Source organism: Cyphellophora attinorum, assembly GCF_001299255.1.
Source record: "Cyphellophora attinorum strain CBS 131958 chromosome Unknown Contig32, whole genome shotgun sequence".
In the NCBI taxonomy this organism is placed as follows: Eukaryota; Fungi; Ascomycota; class Eurotiomycetes; order Chaetothyriales; family Cyphellophoraceae; genus Cyphellophora; species Cyphellophora attinorum.
The window spans coordinates 71,949-96,513 of NW_017253260.1; the positions used below are offsets into that span (position 1 = coordinate 71,949).

At 53.5% G+C, this 24,565-nt stretch overlaps 11 protein-coding genes across 11 annotated transcripts; 3 read left to right on the plus strand and 8 right to left on the minus strand.

Annotated features, from left to right (window-relative positions):
- Positions 1-295: 295 nt before the first annotated feature.
- Positions 296-1,174, minus strand: AB675_7281 (uncharacterized protein; the record flags this gene model as incomplete). The annotated part of the gene is made up of 2 exons (XM_018147636.1): positions 296-442; positions 500-1,174. 2 exons carry the CDS (start codon positions 1,172-1,174, stop codon positions 296-298), a joined length of 822 nt encoding a protein of 273 aa, XP_017996260.1.
- Positions 1,175-2,264: 1,090 nt separating this feature from the next.
- Positions 2,265-3,129, minus strand: AB675_7282 (uncharacterized protein; the record flags this gene model as incomplete). Its single annotated transcript, XM_018147637.1, has 3 exons — positions 2,265-2,411; positions 2,471-2,588; positions 2,612-3,129. 3 exons carry the CDS (start codon positions 3,127-3,129, stop codon positions 2,265-2,267), a joined length of 783 nt encoding a protein of 260 aa, XP_017996204.1.
- A 568-nt stretch (positions 3,130-3,697) lies between these two features.
- Positions 3,698-4,545, plus strand: AB675_7283 (uncharacterized protein; the record flags this gene model as incomplete). Its single annotated transcript, XM_018147638.1, has 2 exons — positions 3,698-4,345; positions 4,402-4,545. The coding sequence occupies 2 exons, from the start codon at positions 3,698-3,700 to the stop codon at positions 4,543-4,545; spliced, it is 792 nt and encodes a 263-aa protein (XP_017996326.1).
- Positions 4,546-5,725: 1,180 nt separating this feature from the next.
- AB675_7284 (uncharacterized protein) lies at positions 5,726-6,661 on the minus strand (the record flags this gene model as incomplete). Its single annotated transcript, XM_018147639.1, has 1 exon — positions 5,726-6,661. The coding sequence occupies one exon, from the start codon at positions 6,659-6,661 to the stop codon at positions 5,726-5,728; it is 936 nt and encodes a 311-aa protein (XP_017996279.1).
- A 505-nt stretch (positions 6,662-7,166) lies between these two features.
- Positions 7,167-8,062, minus strand: AB675_7285 (uncharacterized protein; the record flags this gene model as incomplete). The annotated part of the gene is made up of 3 exons (XM_018147640.1): positions 7,167-7,310; positions 7,371-7,580; positions 7,607-8,062. 3 exons carry the CDS (start codon positions 8,060-8,062, stop codon positions 7,167-7,169), a joined length of 810 nt encoding a protein of 269 aa, XP_017996258.1.
- Positions 8,063-8,962: 900 nt separating this feature from the next.
- Positions 8,963-9,906, minus strand: AB675_7286 (uncharacterized protein; the record flags this gene model as incomplete). Its single annotated transcript, XM_018147641.1, has 2 exons — positions 8,963-9,148; positions 9,217-9,906. The coding sequence occupies 2 exons, from the start codon at positions 9,904-9,906 to the stop codon at positions 8,963-8,965; spliced, it is 876 nt and encodes a 291-aa protein (XP_017996295.1).
- Positions 9,907-10,864: 958 nt separating this feature from the next.
- On the minus strand, positions 10,865-11,835 carry AB675_7287 (uncharacterized protein; the record flags this gene model as incomplete). The annotated part of the gene is made up of 2 exons (XM_018147642.1): positions 10,865-11,050; positions 11,110-11,835. 2 exons carry the CDS (start codon positions 11,833-11,835, stop codon positions 10,865-10,867), a joined length of 912 nt encoding a protein of 303 aa, XP_017996277.1.
- A 637-nt stretch (positions 11,836-12,472) lies between these two features.
- Positions 12,473-15,634, minus strand: AB675_7288 (uncharacterized protein; the record flags this gene model as incomplete). The annotated part of the gene is made up of 1 exon (XM_018147643.1): positions 12,473-15,634. One exon carries the CDS (start codon positions 15,632-15,634, stop codon positions 12,473-12,475), a length of 3,162 nt encoding a protein of 1,053 aa, XP_017996268.1.
- Positions 15,635-19,567: 3,933 nt separating this feature from the next.
- AB675_7290 (uncharacterized protein) lies at positions 19,568-20,632 on the minus strand (the record flags this gene model as incomplete). The annotated part of the gene is made up of 2 exons (XM_018147645.1): positions 19,568-19,747; positions 19,808-20,632. 2 exons carry the CDS (start codon positions 20,630-20,632, stop codon positions 19,568-19,570), a joined length of 1,005 nt encoding a protein of 334 aa, XP_017996320.1.
- A 538-nt stretch (positions 20,633-21,170) lies between these two features.
- AB675_7291 (uncharacterized protein) lies at positions 21,171-22,216 on the plus strand (the record flags this gene model as incomplete). The annotated part of the gene is made up of 3 exons (XM_018147646.1): positions 21,171-21,825; positions 21,924-21,979; positions 22,043-22,216. The coding sequence occupies 3 exons, from the start codon at positions 21,171-21,173 to the stop codon at positions 22,214-22,216; spliced, it is 885 nt and encodes a 294-aa protein (XP_017996231.1).
- A 774-nt stretch (positions 22,217-22,990) lies between these two features.
- Positions 22,991-23,713, plus strand: AB675_7292 (uncharacterized protein; the record flags this gene model as incomplete). The annotated part of the gene is made up of 1 exon (XM_018147647.1): positions 22,991-23,713. One exon carries the CDS (start codon positions 22,991-22,993, stop codon positions 23,711-23,713), a length of 723 nt encoding a protein of 240 aa, XP_017996253.1.
- Positions 23,714-24,565: the final 852 nt, after the last annotated feature.

The following is a 24,565-nucleotide window of genomic DNA, read 5'->3' on the forward strand; positions in this document are numbered from 1 at the left end:
CTTTCAGTCAATCTGACGGCATGCTAGGTGACGAAAATCCCTCCCGATAGCTTCGGCTGCTCGGAAGGCCATCGGCGGCGGATGAGCAGAGCAGAGCGGAGCGCCGTAAGCATCGCGACCGCGCTTTTTAGCGATTCTATGGCCTTAGAAGTGTCGACTGCTGTTGTGAATGCCAGCTACTTAACACACGATACATCCGGTCCGGACAGACCAGTGGCAATATGATTGCCGCCATCCACCCTCACGGCGTAGTGTCCTGGTGGATCTGGAGACGTAGTACTGAAGCCCTTCCCCGTCAATGCATGAACATGTCGATCAGCCGTTTCGGGATCTTTGGCAAATCCAACGACACAGTGAATTCTGGAGTGTTCTTGTCCTGAAGATAGTTGTCCTTGCCCGGCATGGCCGTCAATACCCATGTGCGCGTGCTGAAACTGACTGTCTGTCCCATCGAGATTAGTCTGACACGGGCCTGTCGAGTTTGGATGTAGGTACTCACGGATAGGTGGTGGGCTGGAAGATACTCCCTATAGGCAAATCTCCACGAGATACGTCGTTTCATGACTTCCGTCTCCATGAACACCTCTAAGGCCTCCTCCCGCTCCGACCACTGCTCGACCAAGATCGCCCAAGCGTCGAAGTCGAAGCCCCGTTGTGAACAGACGATTTTCTCAGCCTCTCTCTTGATGCTCATTCGACTTCCTTCAGTGACCTTCGAGGGAGACTCCACATTCTCGTTAACAACGGTATGGTACAGCACGATCGGATGTTCGTAGGTCAATGTGAGCGCCCTCAGCTTCGGTGCCGCTCTAACGATGATGCCCAGCTCTTCCTTGTCTGGGCAACGAGACAAAGGGATACGGAGATGCCGGATCAGGCTGAACTCTGAGGAGGAATCTGGGTTGGGGATTCCGGAGTCGGTGAAGCAGAAGCCTCCGGTCTGCGGTCGAATAGTGAAGGTCGCTTCTTGGAGGACTGCTTGTTTTGCTTCCGCAGCATAGGTCTTTGAGACGAGGATAGACGGTAAGTATGCTGGCACGACGATGTGAGGAGAGAGATCACATTTGCATTTCACAGAGATCCCTCTGTAGGCCTGTTGGAAGATCATCTGCAGGATCTCGCTGGGAAGGCTCAGCAGCCATGCGGCTTGTTTGCTTTGGATAGGTGCCGCCATTGTCGTCATGCGTGGCGTGGAGGAGTATCCGAGTTCGGGGTTGAGCCGCATGCGATTGGGATTTTGGTAGATGTAAGTCAGCAATGATGGGACCCAGAGATCAGAGATTGAAGAGCAGAGACAAGGACTAGCAGACTCGGTCGGAAAGAACGCGCAGTCTCAGCGCGCGGGGGAAGTTGCGTTCTCGTCCTTGTTGCCTTTTTGCTGAATTGCCCTGTTGCCTTGCGGAGAACAGAATCCCTTCGTCTGCCTTAGTCAGGTCTCTTCACTTGAGCTGGTGCCCGACGTCATTTTGCGAGTCAAAGTCAAGTCATCTCGGATGTCAAATCACTCGACGGTCGCCGACTGGAGTCTACCAGCGGTATATCACTCGGTATGGCACGGACGGGCATGCAAGGGACGTCATCGAATCAGCTGCAGCGCGTATTGTAGGAGAATGAAATGACTGCAAAGTACGGGAACACTCAAGGAGGTGTCATTTCGATGCAGAAGGAAAAGGGCTCGCATCTTTGCAGGGCAAGATCAGAAGGAACCAGCAGTAAGCTATATGCCCATGAAACCTAATGGAATGGACAGGACGAGTTCCTTCCTAGCCTGCCCAGGTGATAGGATGCTTCGCTGCCAAGCGATCACATGACCGCATGGGCGGGTTCCTCCTGCCGAGCTTTCCTAGACACTGCACCGTCCTGTGCATACCTCGCGCCTTCGAGCAAAACATCGCTTGACGATGGCAACAGCAGCCCAGAATCTGCAGACCACAGGGCATGAAGGCAGACCTTGCATCCACATCATACACAGGCTGGCAAGCCTCTCTCCAGGAGCTGAAAAACCGTAGACGTCTGTTATCCAAGCTGTCGTTCGCAAGCCCGCGCAGAAGGAATCTGACATTTCATCAAAGCTCTGCCGAGGCTTGTGGCCCTGCCGGAAGCTATTGCTGTGACTCAGACACCACTTACAGCATGGTTGGGCTGGACCGAGCATTGAAGTCTCAGAGTGCCGATGTTGAACGCCAGCTATCTGCGTGAGGCACATCGTGGTTACACAATGCATCCCCTGTGCCTGTGGCTTCTCATCGGATCCATACATGATGCTAAAGTCTTTTTCTGTCCGCGAACAGCGACTCCAGGTACCCCGGATCCATTGTCATATCGAACTCCGAGTCATCCTTCATGGGATTGCGGTTGTCTTTGCCGGGCATGAAGGCCACGTTGTTAGTGCGAGTGCTGAAGACCATATTCTGTTGATCAGGGTTAGTCGAAAGACCGATTGACGTGGAGCCAAAGGACCGATACGTACCCAAAAACGGTGATGGTGTTCGTCTGTCGGTGTAGGGTTGGCCTTCAACACCATCTCCATGCAGATCTCGAATGCGCGATCTCGCTTCTTCCACTCCTGAACGATCCAGAAGGTGATGCTATGGTGCACCAAAAACCTCACGTGGGCTTTGATGCTCTTGACAGTCTCTGGGGTCCCCATCGCGAGACTGAGCGTGACCGGGCCTCCTTCCGCAACGGCCACCCATGAGCCCGAATATGAGGCAGGTATATCGTTCCTATGTTCAAATGCAAGGTCTTCAGCTGTGTCGCTGCTTTGATAGCCATCATGACAGCCTCAGTAGCCTTCGCTTGCCAGGGATCCCAGTTGTTGCCGGTCGCCTCGAGATGCTGGACCAAGTGGAAACTTGGCGAGAGGCATAAGTTACCCGAGAAATTGAACCTCGGTCCACCAAGATCAACAGTGCCCTCCTCGATGGCTGCCGCCTTAGCCATCGCATAGAAGCACTTCGACACCAATAGGACAGAGGGATATGTTATCAACGCTGTCTGATCAGAGGTTCCGCTGTACTTGCAGCCCAGACGCAGACGCTTGTAGGCCTCTCGAAAGATCATCTGGAGGATCTCGTTGGGAAGATCCAGTAGCCGTGTGGCACCATTGTTTGCGACACTTGCCACCATTGCAAGACTACGCTATTGTATAAGCTTGGAACGGCTTGGTCCACTTGCTCGATGCTGCAGTAAGATTGCGCGTCAAATGGATCGCCCTTCGGCACGGTCGGGAAAGTGTTCTGCGCCGGGTCAGTATTGCTGACAACATATCGAGGAGTTTCACAGACCTGGAGACTGTACGCTTCGGAAGGACCGAGCAATATGTCGCTTGGGCTAGCGGCTAACGTGATTCATGAGACAGCAATACCGTGTCGTGAATTGCGAAGGACGAACCATCGCGACTGAAATTCGGAGATCAAAGGAGTTGGACCGAGCCAAGTACGATACCTTCAAGCGCTTGTTGCCTTGTTGCCTGGCCGACAACACGAGCATCACTATGACATTCAATTTCACGTGGGTATCATTTCAAGACGACCGCGCTGCAGGTGAAGTCAACTTTAAGAAAGCGGATCCAGGCAATGCAACTTCCCGACCCCTCAAGAGGCACAAGCACACTTTCTTTCTTGAAAACCGCTCAGATAAACATTGCAATAGAAAAGCACATTCTCAGCGAAGGGCAGCCCTTGCCAGCCTCATCATGGCGACATCGACCAGCGATACGGCAAGTCACCTACCGGGTCTACCAAGCGAAGTTCTTCAGATGATCTTCAAAGAGGTCTTCAAGGGCCTGCATCTTGACTGCAAATACAGCCCTGTCAGCAGCATCACACGGATAACATATCCCTCTTCCATCATCGTATCGAAGCAATACCTTGCAGAAGCCATGGCCGCAGTCCTCCAAGAAGCCACGATCGACCTGGGCAGACAGAAGTTCAACCAAGCCCGGGGTCTGCCCTACTCGTTTCCGGGCTTTCAAAACGTCCAGCACATCAAAGCCCCTCTCTGGCATCACACCCTCCCCGGTGCCGCGTTAGCCGCTGTCAAGGCCGCACCCAGGCTGCTGACCTTGACCCTGACTCTGGAGTATCCGTTCTGGCTGTGGCATAGTTCGGGCAGCTGGAAATTCGCGTCCGGCTCCTTTGGATCGAACGCTGCCCAGCTCGTTCTTGAGACTAAGGGCGTCGAGGTCTTCAAGTCTAAGTTCCAAAGCTTCCTGAGTCACAAGCTCCAACCATTCTGGAGGGATATCATCAGAGAGTGGTCGCAAAGACACGAGGCTTTCCAAATCTGCATGGCGGCTGATCTGACGGCACAGACCACTGACTTGAAGTCGTTTCATCTTTCGGTGAGTGATTGTCTTGCGTCCTAGCTCGGTTCCTCAGACTAAATTTGATGCAATAGACCGCAATCTTCAGCACGCGCACTGGCGCTCTCGCCTTGATGCCGGGCAAAGATAATGTCAATCCGGTCAAGGACAAACCGGAGTTCGTGGTACCCCTAGATCCATCATTCTTCAGAGGTCTGATCGGCGGATACGTTAACTGAGGCGGTCAAGTGCGGAGTATACATGCTGCATGATGGGACGAGAATCTTGCAAAGGGCGGGTCAAAATTTGCGGTGCCGTTGGGTCGCTGCTCGTCACGAAGCTCAATCGACCAATACGTTCGTTGAGAACATGGTATCGCGGTAGTCGCAGGAATACAAGGTTGTGGGGAGTGAAAGAAGCATGGTCGTCGGAGAGTCTTGCTGGTTCGGAATTCCATAAACCAAGTGAGAAACTGTCATTGGTGCGCGGACATGGTGGAAAGGTGTCAATTTGCCCTCCGCCGATTGAGAGATTCAAGTGGATCCACAAATACTTGAGCGTCCACATACATCATGTCATCGCTACCTGGAGTAACCCTCTGCATCGTGCGTGTAGTCTCAGAGGCGCTGGCAGTGGATTTGGCCATCTTTGGCAAGTACTGGCTGGGCTGGAAGTAGTGGCAGACTGCGGCGATCGACCTCATCGGTTCACTGAAGACGAGCACCACAAGGCGGGGACTGCTGATATTCATTGACAGCTAACCATATCTAAAGGGTCATGTCTCGAAACATCACTGGCGTTATGGTAGATACTCTCCCTCATCTCCTCGGTCCGACCAGAAGACGCCATGCTGAATTCCTCCGCGGTCACCGAACATGGCGGTCGACTAAGCTGTCCAAGAACAGTGAGTCCATTGCAATAACGACCTCAGGGTCGGCCTGCACCAAGTCACAGTGGTCCTTCGCAGGCGTGAGTGAAAGCGTATCTATACGCGTGCTGTAGGTGATCGTTTGTTGAACGATGGTCAGTCATGGCGTTCAGCCGCATTGATCCTGAGAGCTGTACGTGCCCATAGGCAATAGCCTTCATCAGCAGTATTCCCGCTGTGACTTCACGCAACGTGATATACGAGATGGATCCGAGACTGAATATCGAGTATTGGAGGTCAGGTCAAAAAGTTCCAAGGTGCATATGCGGACGAGGTCTGCTCCAGGGCGTGGTGGCGCGAGACAATGCGCCTTCCCGTGTCAACAATGCACCTTCCCGCAATCATTTGGAGCGTGCTTGCGGATAGTGACAGAAGCGGGGCCATTCATACCTTACACAGTCTTGGCATCTGCGGGACACGTTGCAGCGATGGAGATCGTACTGGTATGCCTCGCAGAGTCCAACTGGACGGTGACGCTGATCTGGTATTCTTCATATCTCCATTTCTATGATCAACATGCGACTCGACTGGCCCCGAGCGCCGCTAATCACCCAAACTGGATTGACGCATTCTTCTTCGTCGTCGTGCGCAGTGGCGCCATCAAGAATCGAGTGCTCTGTTGGCGCCGGATCGACTGGCAACTCGGCTGCTTGCCGTCGATGCCTCGGATGAAAGCAAGGTCCAGGCCACGCGTGCAGTGAGTAGCTGTCTGCGAGACGGAGGTGGGTCAGCATGACCTTCTTGCTTTGCCGAGGATTTGCGCTTGCCGACAGACGACATTGCTGTGGCGCGTCGCCGGCTAGGTGCTCTGCCGTTATTCTCGTTTCGACGTAGACTTTGAAGGCTTCGGCTCGTTTTGACAGCTCCCCAGCAAGTATTGGCCGCCACTCCATAAGTGCAATCGCGAATTTCAGTATGGACTTCGAGTGATCTCCAGTGCCCTCAGAAAGAACAATGAATCGATTAGGTATTGCATCGACTCCCCACTTCCAATGCCCATCATACTCTGCTGAGCTTGCTAAAGTGAAGGTCAAGCTTTTCAGCTGTGGCGCGGCCTTGAGAGCACGTCTCACAACATTCTCAGCTTTCGGCGTCCCGCCAGAATGATAGATATGCTCAGGGACTTTGAGGTGCTGAATCAATTGGAACTCTGGAGAAAATGAGACGTTCTCCCAGTCGCAGCCTTCCCACTCCAGTTCTAGATCGACAACACCTTCTGAGACCAACAGCGCGTTCTTGGCTTCTGCGAGATAGCATTTTGACACGATCATTGACGAGGGACGTGCTATCGTGACCGTGTTGTTGGAGCGATTATGGCGACAGACCAAGTTTTGTCCCGCAAACACTGCCCTAAAGATCATTTGGAGAAGTTCGGAGGGTAGATCCAGCAGCCGTGTACCGTCATTGTTTTGAGTGGATGTCGCCATACTTGTAGATCGCCGTAGTGAGGTCCCTGCCCGTTGTTCCTGGATTGATCATATGTATGCTCGTTGGTATGAGGATTGCTTCCAGAGTTGGGCGTTGCAATGCAGGAGAGACGTCGTGATTGAAACTTTAAGATTGCAATAAATGTGTTCGCAAGTTGCCTTGTTGCCTCGCGGCTGAAGCTCTCCCCGTCTTTCTTTGTTCGCTACGTCTTCACTTATCTTCGTGACGGAAATGCGGTGCCCTGAGTGACAATCGTCATGTGAAACTAGCGACCATGTCAAGCGACACGTATAGCTGCCTGTGCTCTTCGACTTCGAACGTCGGCATCGTATCAAATGTTCGGACTTTGGTTTGCGTAGTCTCAAAGACCGTGTAGTTTAGGTGAATGATAATGCATCTGGCCCGTACGACGAGGACATAGTTGCTACCTGAATATCTTCTCGTCACCGTCGTACAGTCTGTGCGCAGACAGCAGAGCTGCGCGATGCCCATCGAGGTTCGTCTTCAGCGACCAAACTTTTCGACCCATTTCTTCGCGACCGCTGGATCCAGTCGCACCGTAAATTCCGGGACCGACTTATCCGAGAGATGATTGTCTTTGCCTGGCATGACCTCCAACTCCCAGGTACGTGTGCTGAGAATGGCTGTCTGTTTCAGCAAGGGTCAGTACTCGGTGGATTCGGTGACCGGGCACGGGCATTTACTTACCGAAATGTGAAAGTGTCGGTACCCATGCTTGTCCTCTGTGTGGTGGTGGCCGATCACTTTCCGCTCTATAAAGAACTCGAGGTCCTCGTGCCGTTCGAAACACTGCTGAATCAGATCGTTCCAAGGCGCAATCTTGAGCCAGCGGCATATAGATTCTTGCATTTCGTTCTTGATGATGGTCCGGCCGTAATCAGTGAGCTTCACGGTTGACTGTTCGGTTATCGGACCGAATCCACCCATTCAGGTCCGCGAAGTAACTGAATTGCGAATTCATAGAATAGGGTCAAGGCTCGCAGTCGCGGTGTAGCACGCATCGCATACCGCCATGCAGCCGTGTCCAAATAGCTCGGCATGATAGTGGCCCGAAGATGTTGGATCAAGGCAAAATCTGGCGAAAAGTGTGATGAGCGAACTGGAGATTTCTGTGACCGGGAAGCGATGCTGAGTCCAGGAATGATATCGTCATGCAGATCGATGGTCGCCTCGCGCAGCAATGGGATCCTGGCCTCTGCGAAATACTTCTTCGAAACCCGCAAACACGACGGATATGCCACCATGACCATGCGAGTGGAGGGCCGGTACTTGCAGTCCAGCCGCAGGTTCTTGAAGGCTTCCCGAAAGATCATCTGAAGTATCTCGCCTGGGATGTCGAAGAGCCGTGCCGCTTCGCTGCCGCTGATAGGCATTGACATCTTGAGTCTGCGATATTGGGAGGCTTGTTGAAAGCTGCAGTGCCGACTGTCTTCGCGCGATGCGTTGGTGGTAAGGGACGACAGTTGTGCAATTAGGCGCTCCCAGATGACAGAGTAGATGAAGAGAATCTCCAAAGTTCAGAGGAATGTGCGAACCTTTTATGTGTTTGAGGGTGCTGCCTTCATGCCCTTGTTGCTTGGTTGCCCGTTGGAAACCTTGAGGTCGTGGCCTTGACCTGCCTTGTCCGGGAATCCTTCACTTCAGCTGTGGAAAGGCGAAGATTTCACCCTCCGGGACTGGGCAGACAGTTGACGCTCGGTTCAAGTGAAGGACCACGAGCTCACCGCCTGCGAAATTGCTGTGGATCCAGGCGATGCACTTTCCCGCGCAAACACTACCTACCTGCAGGAGCAAACAGGAAACGTATGCCATGAACAGCCCACGAAGAATATGCGAAGCGAAGACATATGGATCCCAGAATTTGGTGAGATGTCTTTCAATTCAAGTTGTCGTCAAATACTTCCAGTTCGCCGGAACGAAGAGAGTGTCTCCAGTGCTATTGAACCGACCGTAAATGCAGCAGCCGTTCTCTCGGAGCTCTTCGTACGAGCAGTGTCACTGCTACTAGTGACTGGAGACGCAAAGCATCAGCCTTCCGAGCCTGGGTATCCGCAGGACCCGTTTCATAGTGTTGTTGTTTCCATGCATGCAGCGTGTATCGGACTCATCCATAGAACTATCTGATTTGATGTAGCCTGGCAGCGGAGACTTGACCCGAGCAAGTGAAAGCACACCACCTGTAATCTACGCATGAGTCCCGGCCTGATACTTCAGCGGAAACATACGGCAGTCGAGCATAGTCGACTACTGCCGTGGACGCTGCAAATACCGTAGGTGCCCTATACTGAGGGTGGATCTGGGCCAGTGTGTTCTTTCGGGGTGAGGACGTAATTGTCGATCAGCCTATCGAAGAACGCCGATTCCATGTGTACGTCGTAGTCGGGACCATGTTCCCACGGCTCTACACAGTTGTCCTTGCCTGGTCGAATCGAAATGATGTGTTTTCGAGTGCTATAGATCGCATCCTGTGAGACGCAAATCAGTAAGAGAATTTCCTCGAGAGCCAACAGACTTTAAAGCAGTCATAACTTACCCAGTGATGGCAGCGCTTGACTTGGTCACCGGCAGTGTTTGCGGAGCTCCGGAAGCACAGGTCGAACTTTTTGCCCGACTCCAGCCATGCCAAGAACGGCGCGTGCATGTGATAGCCGAGTTTGTCGAGGTGATCTGGATAGATCTCCAAGAGGTTGTCCTGGAAGAGCTCCTTGAAGGGCCTGCCCGCTTTCGGTTGAAGTCTGGCAGCGAATGGCGCCTCAGGAAAGGTGGATCGTCCCGTCAGGAGTTCGAGCTCTGTATCGGAATGCGTCCAGATTGCGGCAGGCAAGGTCAAGATCAGCTTCTCCAGTCCTGGTGCTGCCTTGATGATGTCCTTGAGATGGTCGAGCCGCAAGTTGAAGTTGAGTCGAAAGGGTATGCTCAGGCAGTGGACGAACTGAAAGTCCGTGGTCATGGTGAACTCATGGGGAGACAGATGCCATTTGTATTCACCCAGAACGACATTTGCATGGCGTAGAACCGCTTGCTTGGCTTCTGCGAAGTATCTCCTGGAGACAATGAGCGACGCTGGATATCTGATCCTCAATGCTCGGGGAGATCGATCGGTCTCGTACGGGAAGAACCAGCAGGAAACTTGCTGATCGCGGAGGACTGCTTTGAATATCATCTGGAGTAGCTCAGCAGGGAGATCCATCAGTTGGTTGTCGGCACTGTCGGTATCAGCCATAGCGAAGTGATGTTTGCTGAGGAGTACTGTAGCGGAATTGAATCTTCGGCTGGGATTGTGAGCAGGTCCGCAAGCTTTGCGGTTGGTACACGCTGGAGAATTTGTGTGTCCGATGTCGCGGTGAGGAAAGCAATGGATGCGAGATTGAGGTGCCAATCAAGAAACTCAAGCCGCAATGACTATTAAGGAGATTGCTCTGTCGCCTTGATGCCCAGACTAGCTCGTTGCCTCCTTGCTCTCGCACTGGTGCCTCACAGCCTTTGTTGCTTTGTTGCCTTGTTGCACTCGCTTTGTCTGCCTTACCCTGAACATTTCACCCGACTCTGCTGACTACCAGCCATCAAGTGATGGATGAGAACCACATCAAGCAGGTCCGAAACGATGGTCGGGTTCGCCGCATGTAACGTTATTGACTGGCTTGCACAGGCGTGGCTTTGATTTTATGGATCATTGTCCCAGATACATCGGTTCCTAGTCGAATTCGTTCCTCGTTATACGGACTGTTTTCATTGAACGCTAGTTTGTTGAACGTCGCTTCGGACTGGGGCTTGAGTTGCACCAATGCTATTCCTGTCGCCGTAACGCATCTCTTGAACAGGGAACATTTGGCTCTAAGCCGATGTGTCACATCATGCTCAACGCACTCTTCGTCAGCGGACGATCTGATCGATCAATATCTCGTGAACACAGCGCGCAAGTCTTTTGGCAAAGTGAACTTTGGGAACTCCTGAGGCCCGAAATAATCGTCTCCGCCAAGCGACACCGTCAGCGTTCTAGTCCCTCAGCATGGTTGAGGGACCTAAGATATCTTCAAGGCGTCATCAAAAATCGTTGGGCCACCAAGGTATGCAATGTCGTGCGCATGGTCCGCGAACCATTCCAGAATAGCCCATCCATCTCCCTCCGCTGGCGAATCCTTGATGCATCGAGTCTGCCTCTTCGTCGCCGCCGATGAGGTTCACGACGGCATTTGCTCCGCATAATGATGTTTTGTCTGCGAGCGAACGAAGTTCTCGACCAGAGTATCGAAGACTGACGGTTTCATGTACACATGATAGTCCGGTCCTTCCTCTGCAGCTTCTAGATAGTTGTCCATGCCTGGTGTGATCGTGAGAGCGTGTGTGCGCGTGCTGTAGCATGCAGTCTGAAACGTAAGGTTAGTTGAATAGTGATTGGGCAGAGGCAGGAGGTTGATATACGTACGAAAAGATGGAGGGAGCGGCGCAGGGGCTGGGCGAAGTACCAGTCCTCGTCGCGTAGCTCGATTTCGGTGCAGAGCTCGAAGCTCTTGTTACGCGCTAGCCATTCCAGAAGGACGCCAGCAAACTGGCAGGCATCATAATCGTCGCCGAAGCACCTACGCAGTTCAGACGCAAAGGCAGGTCTGATCCAGCTCGCGGCTTTTGGCGGCAACCTGAAAGCGAGTCTTTGTGACCTTCCATGGCCAGCAGGGACAGGATCCGTGATAAGGCCTGCGTGTTTCGATCCAGGGAGAGGTACCCATGCATAGGTCGGCATCTCCAGAGTCAGTCTCCTCAGTCTCGGAGCTCCTCTGACGATGGACTTGATTTCCTCGATTCGAAGGTGCTCATTCCACCAACATGACACCCGTAGATGTCGAATGCAACAGAAGTCTGCAGAGAAGGTGAACTTGGGGGGATTACCACTATCGTAATAGGGTGGACGATCCTGTAGGTCGATTGTTGAATGCTGCAGGATTGCGCGCTTCGCTTCGGCGAGATAACTTTTCGAGACGTTCACAGAGGAGGGATACAGTATCCACAATCTTTGGTGGAAACGCCGTTCAATTGAAGTATGCAAAGGCTTGCAGGGTACAAGTGTAGCGCGAAAGACTTCCTTGAAGATCATCTGGAGCAGCTCGGTGGGAAGACCCATCAGCTGTTTGTCGGCGGTATCGGGATTGGCCATATTGAGGCTGTGGCGTTGATGATGACTGGCGGACAGTTCGAGCAAAGTGCTTGAGGGTTGATTGTAGTTCAGCTCGTCAATAGGGCAGCGGCTGTGATTGTTGGTACTCGTGGTAGCGATATGTGTTAGTGTGGCGGAGCGATGTGTAGAGAATGTAACACCACTGGAGCAGGAGGTGGAATTAGCATCTCTTTGTGGCAAATGCTGCCTTGAACACCTGCCTGGAAATGTTGCCTTGTGCGCTCGTGCCCCGAAACTGCCTTGCACGGCTTTCAAAGAGACCTGTCAAAGAGATAGCAATGTCAAAGTGAAGTGAAGTGTCAAGTGAAGCGGCGTTCGTCACCGAGGCCATCTGAAGCGCCGCACTGCGCGACTTCCCGCCAGTTCAATGTACTTACCCGCAAAGCAGTGGCGTTTGAGGTACAAATGATAATGGCGACTGAGCGTTCCTCCATAAGTCGACGAAAGTCCTTGCACTAAATTGGGAAGCTGTAACACTCTGTCTGATGAGTCAGTGAATGTGGATTCGGGAGATTCTAGCTTAGAAGTCGCAGGTGATGGGAAAGACCCGTGCGCATTGTTGATATCGCAAGCAGCGAATCGACCAGTGTCAGCGCCGCCATATGCATCGTCCCTCCTAGACACGATCCTGCGTAACGTCGAGCACATCCACATCATTCTCGAAGAACCCGTTGTCGCTCTCGCCTATGCCTTCAGCCATAGGACTAGCAAGCTGATCAACGTCCTCTCTGCCCTTGTTACTCTTCTTCCGCCGAGTCGTGCTCACAATCTGATTCCTCTCGCCTTCGAATTCTGCTGGCTGTATGGTGGTCTCTCGGTATACAGCTCCTTGCTGTCTTGGTTCATCCACTGCTCCGTACGCATCGTGCGGTGGCGATGGGCTGCTGAGTCGAGTAGTCGCAATGTCTTGACCGAAAAGCCACTTATCGTTCGCCGGAGCGCACTTCGACGCAGCACTTCCTCCGTCAAACTTAGCTGACACACTGGGCAGCTCTGACGCCGCTGCGTCATCAGCAAATATGGAGATCGTAACTCGATGATGCGAATGAAATGGCTGGTATGGAGCGTTGGTGTCAATTTCGGCGAACGAGAGCGGAGCCGCGGAGACTGCCGACGGCCGCCGTGGTATCTCGGAACGCCAAAATCCTGCCAGGTTTTCTTCTGCAGGTTCCTCGTCTTTCGCGATCTCAGCGAGTTTAACAGATACGACTCTGCGACTGTCGAAGACGGACACAGTCTCAGGTTGTCGATCTCGAGGATTTGTCTTGCGAACGTAGTAGCTTCTCACCTCGTTCATGTCCAGAATAGACAGTCTGGGACGCTGGTCGCGATAGGTCCAAGCCAACCGACCTGGAATTGCTTCGACTTTCAAGTGCAGCTTACTCTGACCAGCATGCCTGATGTTCGCGACGGTATCGCTCGCTGCTCCCAGTGACTTGCTAAACCCTGCTGCAACGACCTTACCTCCACGCAGGCCAGTGGCTGACGCCAGTCCAAGACCAGTGTTGCCGATTCCAGACGGCATGCCCATGCTCGGAGTTCTGCCACGTAAATTTGCAAGCATGGGCTGTGCTCTGCTATTCGCGAAGTTCATTGCCGACGAAAGGAAGCCAGATGCTTGCTGCGTGCTGGTCACAGTGTCTGCAGGAACGGAGACTGGCCGTTTCTTCTTCCTGGCTCGGGGTGGCGGCCATCTCCATGCAGAGACAGGGATATCCAACATGTGAACAGTCTGATTGTGTGTCAACACCGCATATCGACTGCCGACAGGCGCTTCCCATTGGATGTCGACGATAATTGACTCGCTGAACCTTTCGTTCTTGGCGATCTGGCGTACTTTCGCAAAGCTCTCTGCTTCGCCTGATCCCAAGGTGTGTCGGGGATAGCGGGTCTGCAGAAGGTCCCACACGTAGTATATGTTGCCTTTCCGGCTAGCAGTGAGTAGCGTGAGACCATTCGGAGCGAAGGACAGATAGCTGCAACCGCCGGGAGGCTGGAATGTTGATACAGCAGAGACGTTTGAGCGCTTCGCTTCTTGATTGTCTAGATGGTGCAAGTCCACAATGGTCACGATTTCTGATTCCTTCGAGATAGCTTCGGTCGTGTCGCCATGGGTTGGTGGGAACGAAGGGTTCTGTTGAGGACTGTAGATCGGCGAAGGGCTTGGCGAGGCTTTGTTCGGAGTATCTTGCGCCCAGTATGACTGCCACGCCTGTACGCCCTTCTCGCCGAGCCACTTTCCGCCTTTCAGCACTTCCTGAGCAACGCCTTTGGCTACGCGACCAAGCATCGTCTCGACATCTGGTGAGTCCACGGCACATGTGGCTGCGGGTCTTGCTGGCGCACTCCTGGATGTGATGGAAGGACTGCTGCTGCACAAGACGTTTTCGCCAAGGAGTGCACCAAGAGACGGTCTTGATGATAGGACTGGGCAGTATGCGAGCCAGCGTCCGTTGATCGAAATGATCGGCTGTTCACCATTGTCTATGGAGCTCGCGAGGTCAGCCGGAGAGACAGCAGGCTCTCCTGGTCGAGTATGAGAGGAATCTCGTCTTCGCATGCGAGGCTGTAATGTAGTCCAAAGCTTATCCAAACAGACAAAATGGGGCTGATCGTTCACTTCTCTGACGCCAAAAATATATGCTTCACCACTGATCCCAGAACTGACAACGAGATGATTACCGCTGGCTTGTAGTCGCAGGCGGCCGGTAGGGAGTTGACTTGTTTGTCGGTCCATCCACGTCGGTATCTGTTGCGAAGCACCCGATGGGACATGGAGCAGTGTACTGAGCATGGCTTGCTCCTTGAGAGAGTATACCACCACAGTCGTTGACGCTGCGGAGGCGATATCCGGGCGCTGTGTCATGACAGATGCACGCCGAGAAGTGTTGCTGAAGCGACGTTGGTCGGGCGCCTCTGCATTGCTGATACCGTGCAGGGTCAAAGCCACAAGAGGCCGCAGTGCATGGAACGGGTCATGTCCTTGGCTCCAAGTGAGGATGAATGCATCGTGCACAACGCCTGGTAGGCCAGCTAAGCACCCCAGACGCGAGAGCTTATCACCGCGATAGGCCAGAACATGCAAGCTGTCTTCGGTGCCCACAAGAACGGCGGTCTTCGCATCTTTGCGACCGGGAACCTTAGAGAACTTCACGAACGTTGGAGCCTGGTTCTCATTGTAGCGTTGTCCAAGCCCCAGGTCGATATCTCGAGCATGGTAGAAATGGGCTTGTGGCATGTGGGGAGGTGGCGAGCCGAACGCGCTCGAAGGATATGCGTATGGCGAGGTCGAAGTCCTGGGATAGCCAACGGTTGACGGAGGGCCTCCATAGCTCACAGGACGCGCCTTTGTTTGTGGTGGGGACGTGGGCGGACTTCTGGTATTGAAGCCGCCGCCGCCGATGTAGGTCTGGACTGGTGGTGAAGGTCGATGAGTGAAGCCCGGTAGCAGCTCGACAGGCGGACTGCGGCCATATGCGATAGGCTGAGCATAGTTGGCCTGCGGAGGGGTGTGGTCATCTGACACCTTCTCGGCGGCTGTTAGCTCATCCGGCGCATGTTGGCGGCGGTGTGCTTCCGGTATGGGTGGCACAGGCGGTGGTGAAGGAGATCGCTCGCTGGCTATCTCGTCGAAGGCTGTCTCGGTGACGCGTTTGGCATGCTTGCTCTTCTTCCTGCTCGATCGTGGCACGGGCTCGGGGTCTAGGAGGTCGGTAGGAGGTTCAGTGAATGCTTCTGGGGTGTAGTCGTGGTTCTGTGCGGTCTTCTTAGATGGCATCCAAAAGACCTCGTGAGGCAGAGAGCAGGACTAGCTGGACAATGTCGCGATTGCGAACGAGACTGGGACCGTATCCTCGATGTCAGTGGATGGTGAGGGGGAAGACGCGTGTTGGAGATGTGGTTGGGGAAGATAGGTAACAGCGATATGCGGGTTGATGGGCTGAGTCGGCAGAGAGCGTGGTCTATTGTCTACGGTAGGCAGGTTGTGTCTCGGTTGTATAGTGGTCAATGAGCGTCTTTGTGAGTGGGAGTCATAGCAGAGTCGGCAAGAGCTGGGCAAGATACATGTCATCGGTCACTTGGGGGGGCAACCCCTCAGCCTCGCCTGCCCTCCCTGCCTCGTGCCGCAAATAGCCACTGGATTGGAGCAATGGCAGGCACCTAGAGGGGAATGCGGCGGCTGGGAGAGCCTAGGATATAGCATCTGTTTAATCCCGCGCGGTTTTGGCACCGCAAACAGCGATTCGATTCAGCTCAACACAGTACTCTACTCTCATAGCTTACGATCAGGCGGGCGAGAGGCATCACACGAGCTGCATCATCAGCAATCGTTTGGACACTGTGCTAAGTTGCCGCGTACACGGAGTCGAGCTGATCTGGTCACGTGAGGCGTCAAGACCGGATGACCCGGGCATGTGGTCGCTCCTTCCTTGCCATACCCCTGTACCTTCCCACAGATGAACGGTCTGAGGCATAATGCAACGTCGGTCCAGATGAGAACTTCTGTAATCTCGCAGATGTGCTGCGACTTGCACATGCCGGTTCGTGTCAACGTGATGCATGCGTTCGATGGTGCAGAATTGACCATTTGTATAGGCATAGGGCAATCAGCAGAAAGCCCAGCTCCAGCGCAGGTTTGGAACATCATGGCCGTTGCCCGCCGAAAGGCCACGAAGTGGAGGATGTGTATGTTGTGAATTGATGAGCATTGTCCTTATTGGCATTGATCAGATCTAATCGTCTGCGCAAACAAATCCTCATCAGGATCTCATTTCGTCTTCTTCGCTGCCGCTGCTTTCGCCTTCGCTGCCTTCTTCCTGTTGCTCCTGATCATGACCATCGAGAGGAAGGACCCTACGATTGTAGACGCAAGTAGTGTGAGGATGACAGGTATTCTGATGGCCCAGACTCTTGGAGGAAAAAGTCCTTGCAGGCTGTGTTCGTCGTCGACGAAGGGCTGGGCCCGTTAGCTATTCCTCCCGTGGCGTTGCTGGACATTACTTACCATGAACAAGGTCCATACTGTGTAGTAGAGGAAGACAGTTGTTGCTACGATGAGCATCGCCATGCCGACGGCTTGGGCGAGCTGTCGATGTTAGCTGAATGCTCTGGTGTGACGAGACGGGGCCAAAAACGCACCATCTTGATCTTTGGACCGAGTGATGAAAGTGATGCCGGACCTGATGCCAGAGAGGTGTGTCGTTAGTCTGGGCCGTTAAAGTCGCGCTGCGCGTCAGTCAGAAAACAAATGCCAAGGCTTGCATTCCCCACAGGGAAAAGTTAAGAGGCTATATATTGCCACATCAAAAATCTGCCCCAACAAGAGCACATCCGAACTGGTGTAGAGGTAACATCTCACGCTCTCACAAGACCAACGTCTTGAAGCTCCGTGATGCCCGGGGTTCGATTCCCGTCAGTATTCCCTGACTCAATTGACCATTGAATAAAGAATCTAACATCCTGTAGCGGTTCGGAAATCAAAAATTCCTTTTTTGCGGTTTTTGGGACTGATCTGGCTGAGACACCGGTCTCGGCTCTTGGCACAGCGCGGGGCCCCGTCTGCTTGAAGAGATTCGAGGCTGGAAAGCTGTCTACGAGCCATGGGTAGGCCGACATCTTTTTCAGCTACCTCGAAAGTTGCACCCTGATGGCATTCGCTGGTTCCGAAGCACAATTTGAGAACACGTCCATTGGTGGTGGCTATTATTCGATGTGTCTGGATGTCTGATGCCCGCTCAACACTCGCGGACCGATCGACGGAAGTTTGCACGGGCGTCCCCAAAAGCGTTCATCTGCTGGAGTCTTGGCAGGCCATCTCGTACCGAGAGACAAACACCACCTACGCTACGCCGAAGATGTCCTCGAGGTTTCCAGGTCGCTCAAAGCTCTCATCTGGTGGGCTCTCGATGAATCCTTGGATCAAGTGAGCCTGTCGGCTGCACGCATAACCTACGATGCTCTAGAGCTACTGGTCTCGGCTCCTGCGCTGGCTTTTGACCTCTCCAATGCCACTGCTGCGATACTCTCGACCATCTCCAGGGACCTGCGAGCTGCAATTGGAAGTACTGGACGGTTTCTCCACCGGCGGCCTTCCATTCTCGAGCCATAATTGCTGCTCGTCATGGATTTCCCGGCCCAGGAGGGCGCTGAAGGCCTGGCACTAGTACGCTACCTAAGTCAGTGGGCTTGAGACGAGCCTCACTCGAGCATCAATGCTAAGGATCGACACCTCGTGGATGTTTCTGCTGGGGCGTGCGCTGTGGAGAACAGGCGCACTACTTTTAGTCACAGAGTCAGTCTTACACCGCCTGGGGAGTCACTGGCATGTCGTTCGGCTGCCGTGTCACTGGTGAATGACACTCTCTGGCGCTGGTAAGGAGGTGCTTCCATGGAAGTCCTTGTGCATGCGTGCCAACTCGTTGACTCGAGCACTCACTGTTTTCTCAGCATGGTTGTGTTCCGCTGTGGAAGAATTGCGAGGCTCCTTTCCGAAGTTGCGCAATTGTATGGAGAATGGTGATCGAGGTCAGTCTCAGCAATGGAATCTCTAGACATGCGACGGCACGGGGCCAAAACTCCTGCAGCGTCTTCCTTGATCGAGAATTTTTATATTGGCCTCCTCTGCCGACTGACGCTGAAGTGAGGCTCCTCGCAGATCAATCACTCGGTTTGTGGTCTGACAGCTAACCATCAGCGCCCTCCCTGGCTCGAAACTCTGGACGCTTGATCCACTATTGTAACCACGCAGAGGACTTCTGCCTGACTTCGTCCACCTTCGCGCTCGTGCGCACTCCGAAGGAACACTGACACCTATCGGTCGGTGAATCTCAACGAGGTGAATGTAGAGACGAACGCAAAAGGCAGGGTGTCGGTACACCCTTCCGGGCAAAGCCACTCGCTCTCATGGTTTCACGAAGTGCAAAATCGATAGCCATGGAGTATGGAACACCGAGAAACGAAAGGTCGCCATGAAGACTGGGTGGAGAAAAAAGCGAGGACGGAAACAGGACTACATGCCTCAAGGAAAGCCGACGCGTGATTGGGAGCCCCGGCTTCGGCAGAGCCTGGCAGATCATGACTACAAGTAATGGACGGTCTATCAGGTTGGGACAGTGGTCATCTATCGGGTCAGGGCGGGCTCTGAAGATTCGATATTGCTTCGATAGTAGAGTGGGTGTCTTTGAACTAGCCTCACTTGAGCCTCGGGTCGTAGCAAAGATTGATCACAGGTTTTCTGGCCAGGGAGGGCGCTGTCCGGGACCGCGGTCCCCAAGGTGACGACTTTCGACTTGCAGATAACGCTGACGGCTTCCTGTTACAAGCTAGCTGGCTTGTGTGCGTAGCAAGCAGTCCGTTCAGGTAGCTCGAGTGGGGATTGAGAAGTTGCAGAGCAGTGAATATAATTGTTCTAGCTACCTAAGCACTCTCGGAGCGGAAGCCCTTCCGTTCTATGTGTGACCGACGAGCTCAGTCGCAATCATCTCACCACAGCCAGAGCGCGTGAGACGCAGACCATGATCGGCCGGACAACGTGTGCTATGAGACGGAATCTGAGAGAGTTTGTCTATGATCGCGAGTGTTCGTCGTGGCGCTTCAGTGCCGGTCTGGGAAGTGCATCTGGGGGAGATGTGACACGCCGTAGTGACGTACGTCGCCCCTTCCCGGATACTGCCAGTGCTTTCTGTCCTCCTTTCGAGACCATTCGTCCTCGTCAAGCATGCCCGATCACAATCTTCATGTCGAATATATTCCTCGAGTTAGACTTCCAGCACTGCCGTGGCCACCGCAAATCTCCTTCGTTGACCAAGGGTGCGGGGCGACGTGTCTTGTCCAGGGTCCATTGGCTCTCAACAAGAGTCGCGGCCATCGTTGCTAGGTCCAGATCTGTTCTCTGCTGTGAATCAGCCTTCTAGATTCGTGTTTGCGTGGAAAGGGAAGTTTGGAAACATACCCACCAGTGGTACGCAGCATCAGATTCGGACCTCCGCCAGTCGCAGAGTGATCGGCCTACAGCGCTATCAAACCAAGTATTTGTATCCTCATCATGTCGACGGGTCCTGACCTTCACGACGACGCGAAAAGCACGACGCCGCTGATTCCAGATCTTCAGTATAGCTGTAAGCTCTGGCTGAGCCATCGGCGGCGCCTCATCACCGTCAGAAAAACAGTCGAGGAGGAATTCCAGGACAGCCTCGCAGAATTGCTTCATGGCATCGTTTGTTAGTTGTCTGGGAAGCAGGTAGCCCCCGGAGTCCCGTTCAGGACCGAGACCTTTTTCGAAGCCACTGGCAAGACGGAGCTGTCTGTTTGTGTCCAGCGTGACACTCTGCAGGTTTGACATTGTTCGCAATACTGCGGTAAGAGAGGCGACGCTGACCTTTGAAGGCTCCCACGACGCATCGATGTGTAGGAATCTGAGTTTTCTGAAGTCCCTGGTGGAAGAGAGTGATTTGTGCCCAGCAGTACTGTAAGCTGCCCAGACGTTCGCTGTTGCGCTTCGAAGGAGCACTTCTCGGGCTTCCGCGAAATATTTCTTCGATACCAGCAGCTTTGTGGTGACAGGATCACGCTCGGCGGGGACTCGTGTCGCATACCAACGAATCTTCGTCTCCCTATACAAATGCCGGAAGATCGTCTGCCGGATCTCTGTGGGCAGGCCCATTAGTGTTGCTGAGACTTCTGCGGCTTCCCCGAATGCTGTGCCAGTGTTGTGAAGGTTGGGCCGCTGGTCCTTATCTGCCAGGTGGGCCGAATTGATGGTGAGATGTTCGGCCATGGTTGATATTGGCACGTCTTTTCTGGCAAGCCTGGAGGCAGGATACCGAGATCGAGCAGAGTCGAAAGGTAAGAAAGAATTTGCTCACGCCAGATCGCAGTTGCAGAACCAGGGATATATGTACCCCTGGACAATAAGGCGCTGCTGACGATAATAGCCAACAAGGCGCAGTGAAGTCTGAGTGCAATACGTCACTTCTACGGCGCACTCTCAGAGGTCGCATTGAGAGTGACACTCAGGCATTACAATATCTCCGTTTAGACAAGGCAAAGGGGTTTGCTCACGTGATGTACAGCAGAAAGAGGCACGTTGCCAGGCAACTTCTGTTGGCGGTGCCTTACATGGGAGCCTTGGTCGCCTTTCATGGCTTTCACCTAATGAAGGTGTTTTCCTGTTGTTCCCCGGGCGGGCTCTGTCTCAACCTCCTCTCAACCTCCGCCAGTCGTACTGTCCGACTGTGAATCCTGAAATCCAACAGTAAGTCAATTTTGTCGCGAAGTCTGTGCGATTGTGACTGACTGATGACCAATAGCTAACGATGTCGTCGGGCGATCCGCCGCAGTCTGACGGTCGGGGGCCCGCCGCGGCTTCGCAAGAAGTTCTCCAGGAAACATCGGGCTCTGGCAGGAACACAGCATCATTCCATCTCACACCCGGTCCACACCAAGCCAATCTGCCAATCACCGCCACCTTCCGCTTCATGGACATGGTTGTCGACATCAGAGAAATCATCTACGGTCTTATCTTCCGCGACATGATGCTCCGACGCGGGAGCATTCCACCTATCTCCATGTCTATCATATTCGCCTCGAAGGCTTGCTACGCTGAAGCGAGACCGATTCTGCTCTCGGAGGCAACCTTTCATGTCCGACCGACAGGGGGAGGAGAGCCATACTTGAACGCCAGCAATCTGCCACTAGCTCTCAAGGACTACAGCACTTTGCGCCACATTCAAGTCAGTATGCCTGACCAAGGTTCCAGACCTCAGTTCGTCCATCGGCTTCTCACATCTTTGCCCAACTTGCGGAGTGTGGACTGCCATTTCATATCATACTCAGGTCCCAGCTTTATGCCTGAAGGGCAATATGGCGAACTAGGCGTGCAGATACAAAAGGACAGAACAATTGATGAAGCCAATCTGGAGCGTGTCAAGGATGTGCTCGCGTCGACGATCCCCCATTGTCTAGCCCGACGTTCGTGGCAATCCTGGCGAGACATACATGAGCTACTCCGGACGTGGCACAGCTGTGTAGGACCTTTGAGCTCACGTTGGTTGCACGCCTGTATGCAGAGCCGCACAAGACCCCACTAGAGAATGACCGTACGTTGTATGAGGCGAATCGACTGGTGAGTTCCGCTTCCCATTGCAATGTATGGTGGGTTCCAGCAAGCTAACTCACACTTTCGTAGCGGGTGGAGGTCACATTGAACACAGGGAACACGGTTGTCAAGCGAATCGAGGACCCCGTGGACATCGCAATGGAGCATTATCCGCCATGCGGGCCAGAACACAAGTTTGTGCTTGCCGAGACCGTCGTTGAGGATCTTCTTGCGAGTGTAGTTGCAGAACCTTTGGATCACTGATTCATCTGGTCTCTACGATGCGAGCGAAAAAGGACAGGCCACAGTGAACGAGACTGGGAACGATTGCTACAGGATCAAGAGCCTTAGAGCTTCGCCATGCTGTGTGCGGTGGATTTCTGCTTATGGTCAGCGGGCGGCACTTTGGAATGCTTAATTCTTCTGCAGACAAAAGAACGGCTCGGCGATTAGTCTGTCGGCCTCACTACGGAAGTCGATCGACGAACAAGAATCGTCAATACCCGATAAGGATCACATTTGACAACGATCCAGATCTGCTTCGTCACCTTCTACGTTATCTGTGCGCTCTTCGACCGAGATAGGTCTGTGTAAAGCGGGCAAGGAGTTCATTTGCAGGCAGCGGCCTGCAGGCGGCGCCAGGTAATCTGCGATGTCTCGGAAGCGGGACAAAGATACGCAAAGCAGCCCACAGGTACAAGTACTGCTCATGCGGCCTCTATTGCCTTTCACCTCCCTGATATCAGGTGAAGTGATCTGACAGAAATGTTCAGTCTCTTTGCAACAGACCTGAGTCAATCACAGATTCCTATTTCCGCCGCGCTTGGTGTTCACGGATCATGACAGACTCCTCCCCAACTCGAACGACGACTTCGGTAGCTACTTGCAACTGCGGTGGTGAGTCGAGCCTGTTGCAGTCAGTATCGACAGATCGGACCCACTAACAGCAGCTGACGACGCGAAAAGTACTAGACCCTCTGAATAGACACGGTGATCGGCTCCAACGTATCACTTGCGACACCCGACGCTATGTCCACAATGCCAGATTCTGCGACGCGCGACTATGGCACCGAGACTACTACCGCCACCACAGGAGTAGAGAATGATCCATCACCAACGGTCGTCCCATTCCGATTCCTGGACCTGCCAACCGAGATCAAAAGCCTTGTCTACCGTCTGACCTTCCGGGCTGCGAAACTCAGACATGTAGCTGGAATAGATAGCTCCAGCACGACTCCGTACCAGCGATCTGCCAAGGCATCCATCATGCTCGCTTCGAAGTTATGCTACGCAGAGGCCAAGCCTATTCTGCTCCAGGCAGCCGACTTCTACATCGGTCTCTCCGCCAAGTGGCTTTGGCATTCGACCCACGAGCAAGATCGATGGCTCAGCTACGTCGAGTTCAGTACTTTGCGGCACATCTCAATCACCCTCCGCGGCGTCAACGATCTGCCCGAAGCTGAGCGTCTGCGTCCGCTGATCGCCATGTTGCCTGATCTTCAAAGCGTGACATCCTATCTCTCACCACCGTCACACGCATATGCATTCGGCAATGGACCCATGGTCCTGGCTCAGTCAGACGGTTCGTTGGATCCAGACAATCTGAAGAAGTACGAAGACATCGTCGAGTTTGGTTTTCATCGCGCTCTTCACGGAGACCCAGGGAGACGATTTGCGGGAGCGAACGACACCAAACCTGCAGATCTACACGACCTTCTTGCAGCATGGCAGGGCCGTGGGCGTTCCTTCGAGCCACAATAGTGACCTGGAATCACGCACACTACCTGGCTGCGCTGGAAGAGAGAAAGTCGCCTGACGACTTCTTTGGCTCACTTCGTTCAATGCGAATGGTACGTCGTTCGATACAATTTCATGTGAAACCATGAGCACGCTAACCATTGCGTGTGCAGCTCTTAAAGATCAATCTCAAGACCCGTGCTGTAGTTGTCAAACAGGTCAATCAGTCTGCTGACGTGGACACGCTGCACTATCCCGATTGTGGCCCGAATCACACGTTCATGCTCGACGAAGCCGCCATCGAAAACATTCTTTCATGGGTCGATCACAACGTCTGATCTGATCTCAGCACCCGCCATTACAATAGGAGGGAATGCTGATGGACAAGGCCCCGTCCAGCACCAGGCGAATCAGCAGCTTGGATCTGCTGTCGGATCCAAGGACATCTCATGTTCACTTGGACATTTACCAGATCGGCCGACGGGACAACGCATCAAGTACTCGCGAAGGAATGGACAAGGCTGCAGCAACCAGTCTGCCGGCAACTGCCCACGAATCCAAGCAGGAGTCAATACAAGTGTCGTCCATTCGCGCAGATTTGATGTACGCAACGCTATTCCAGTCATCGCTGCGCGCTATCTTTGGACCTCTGCCAATGTTCTGCGTTTCCTAGGGCGTTCCGCCACTCGTCTTTGTGTTCGCCAGCGCTTCGTTGTTGTATGTCTCTTTGTGTTTGATATTTCGTTGTGTTTGACTTTACCACTGACCACGAACACTTACGCTGACTGAAACTCTTGCGGGGTCACTTATATGAGGTCAGAACTGAACTCAGAAACATGCCCGAGGTTTCTGTCCATGTATACGAAGCCGAAATGC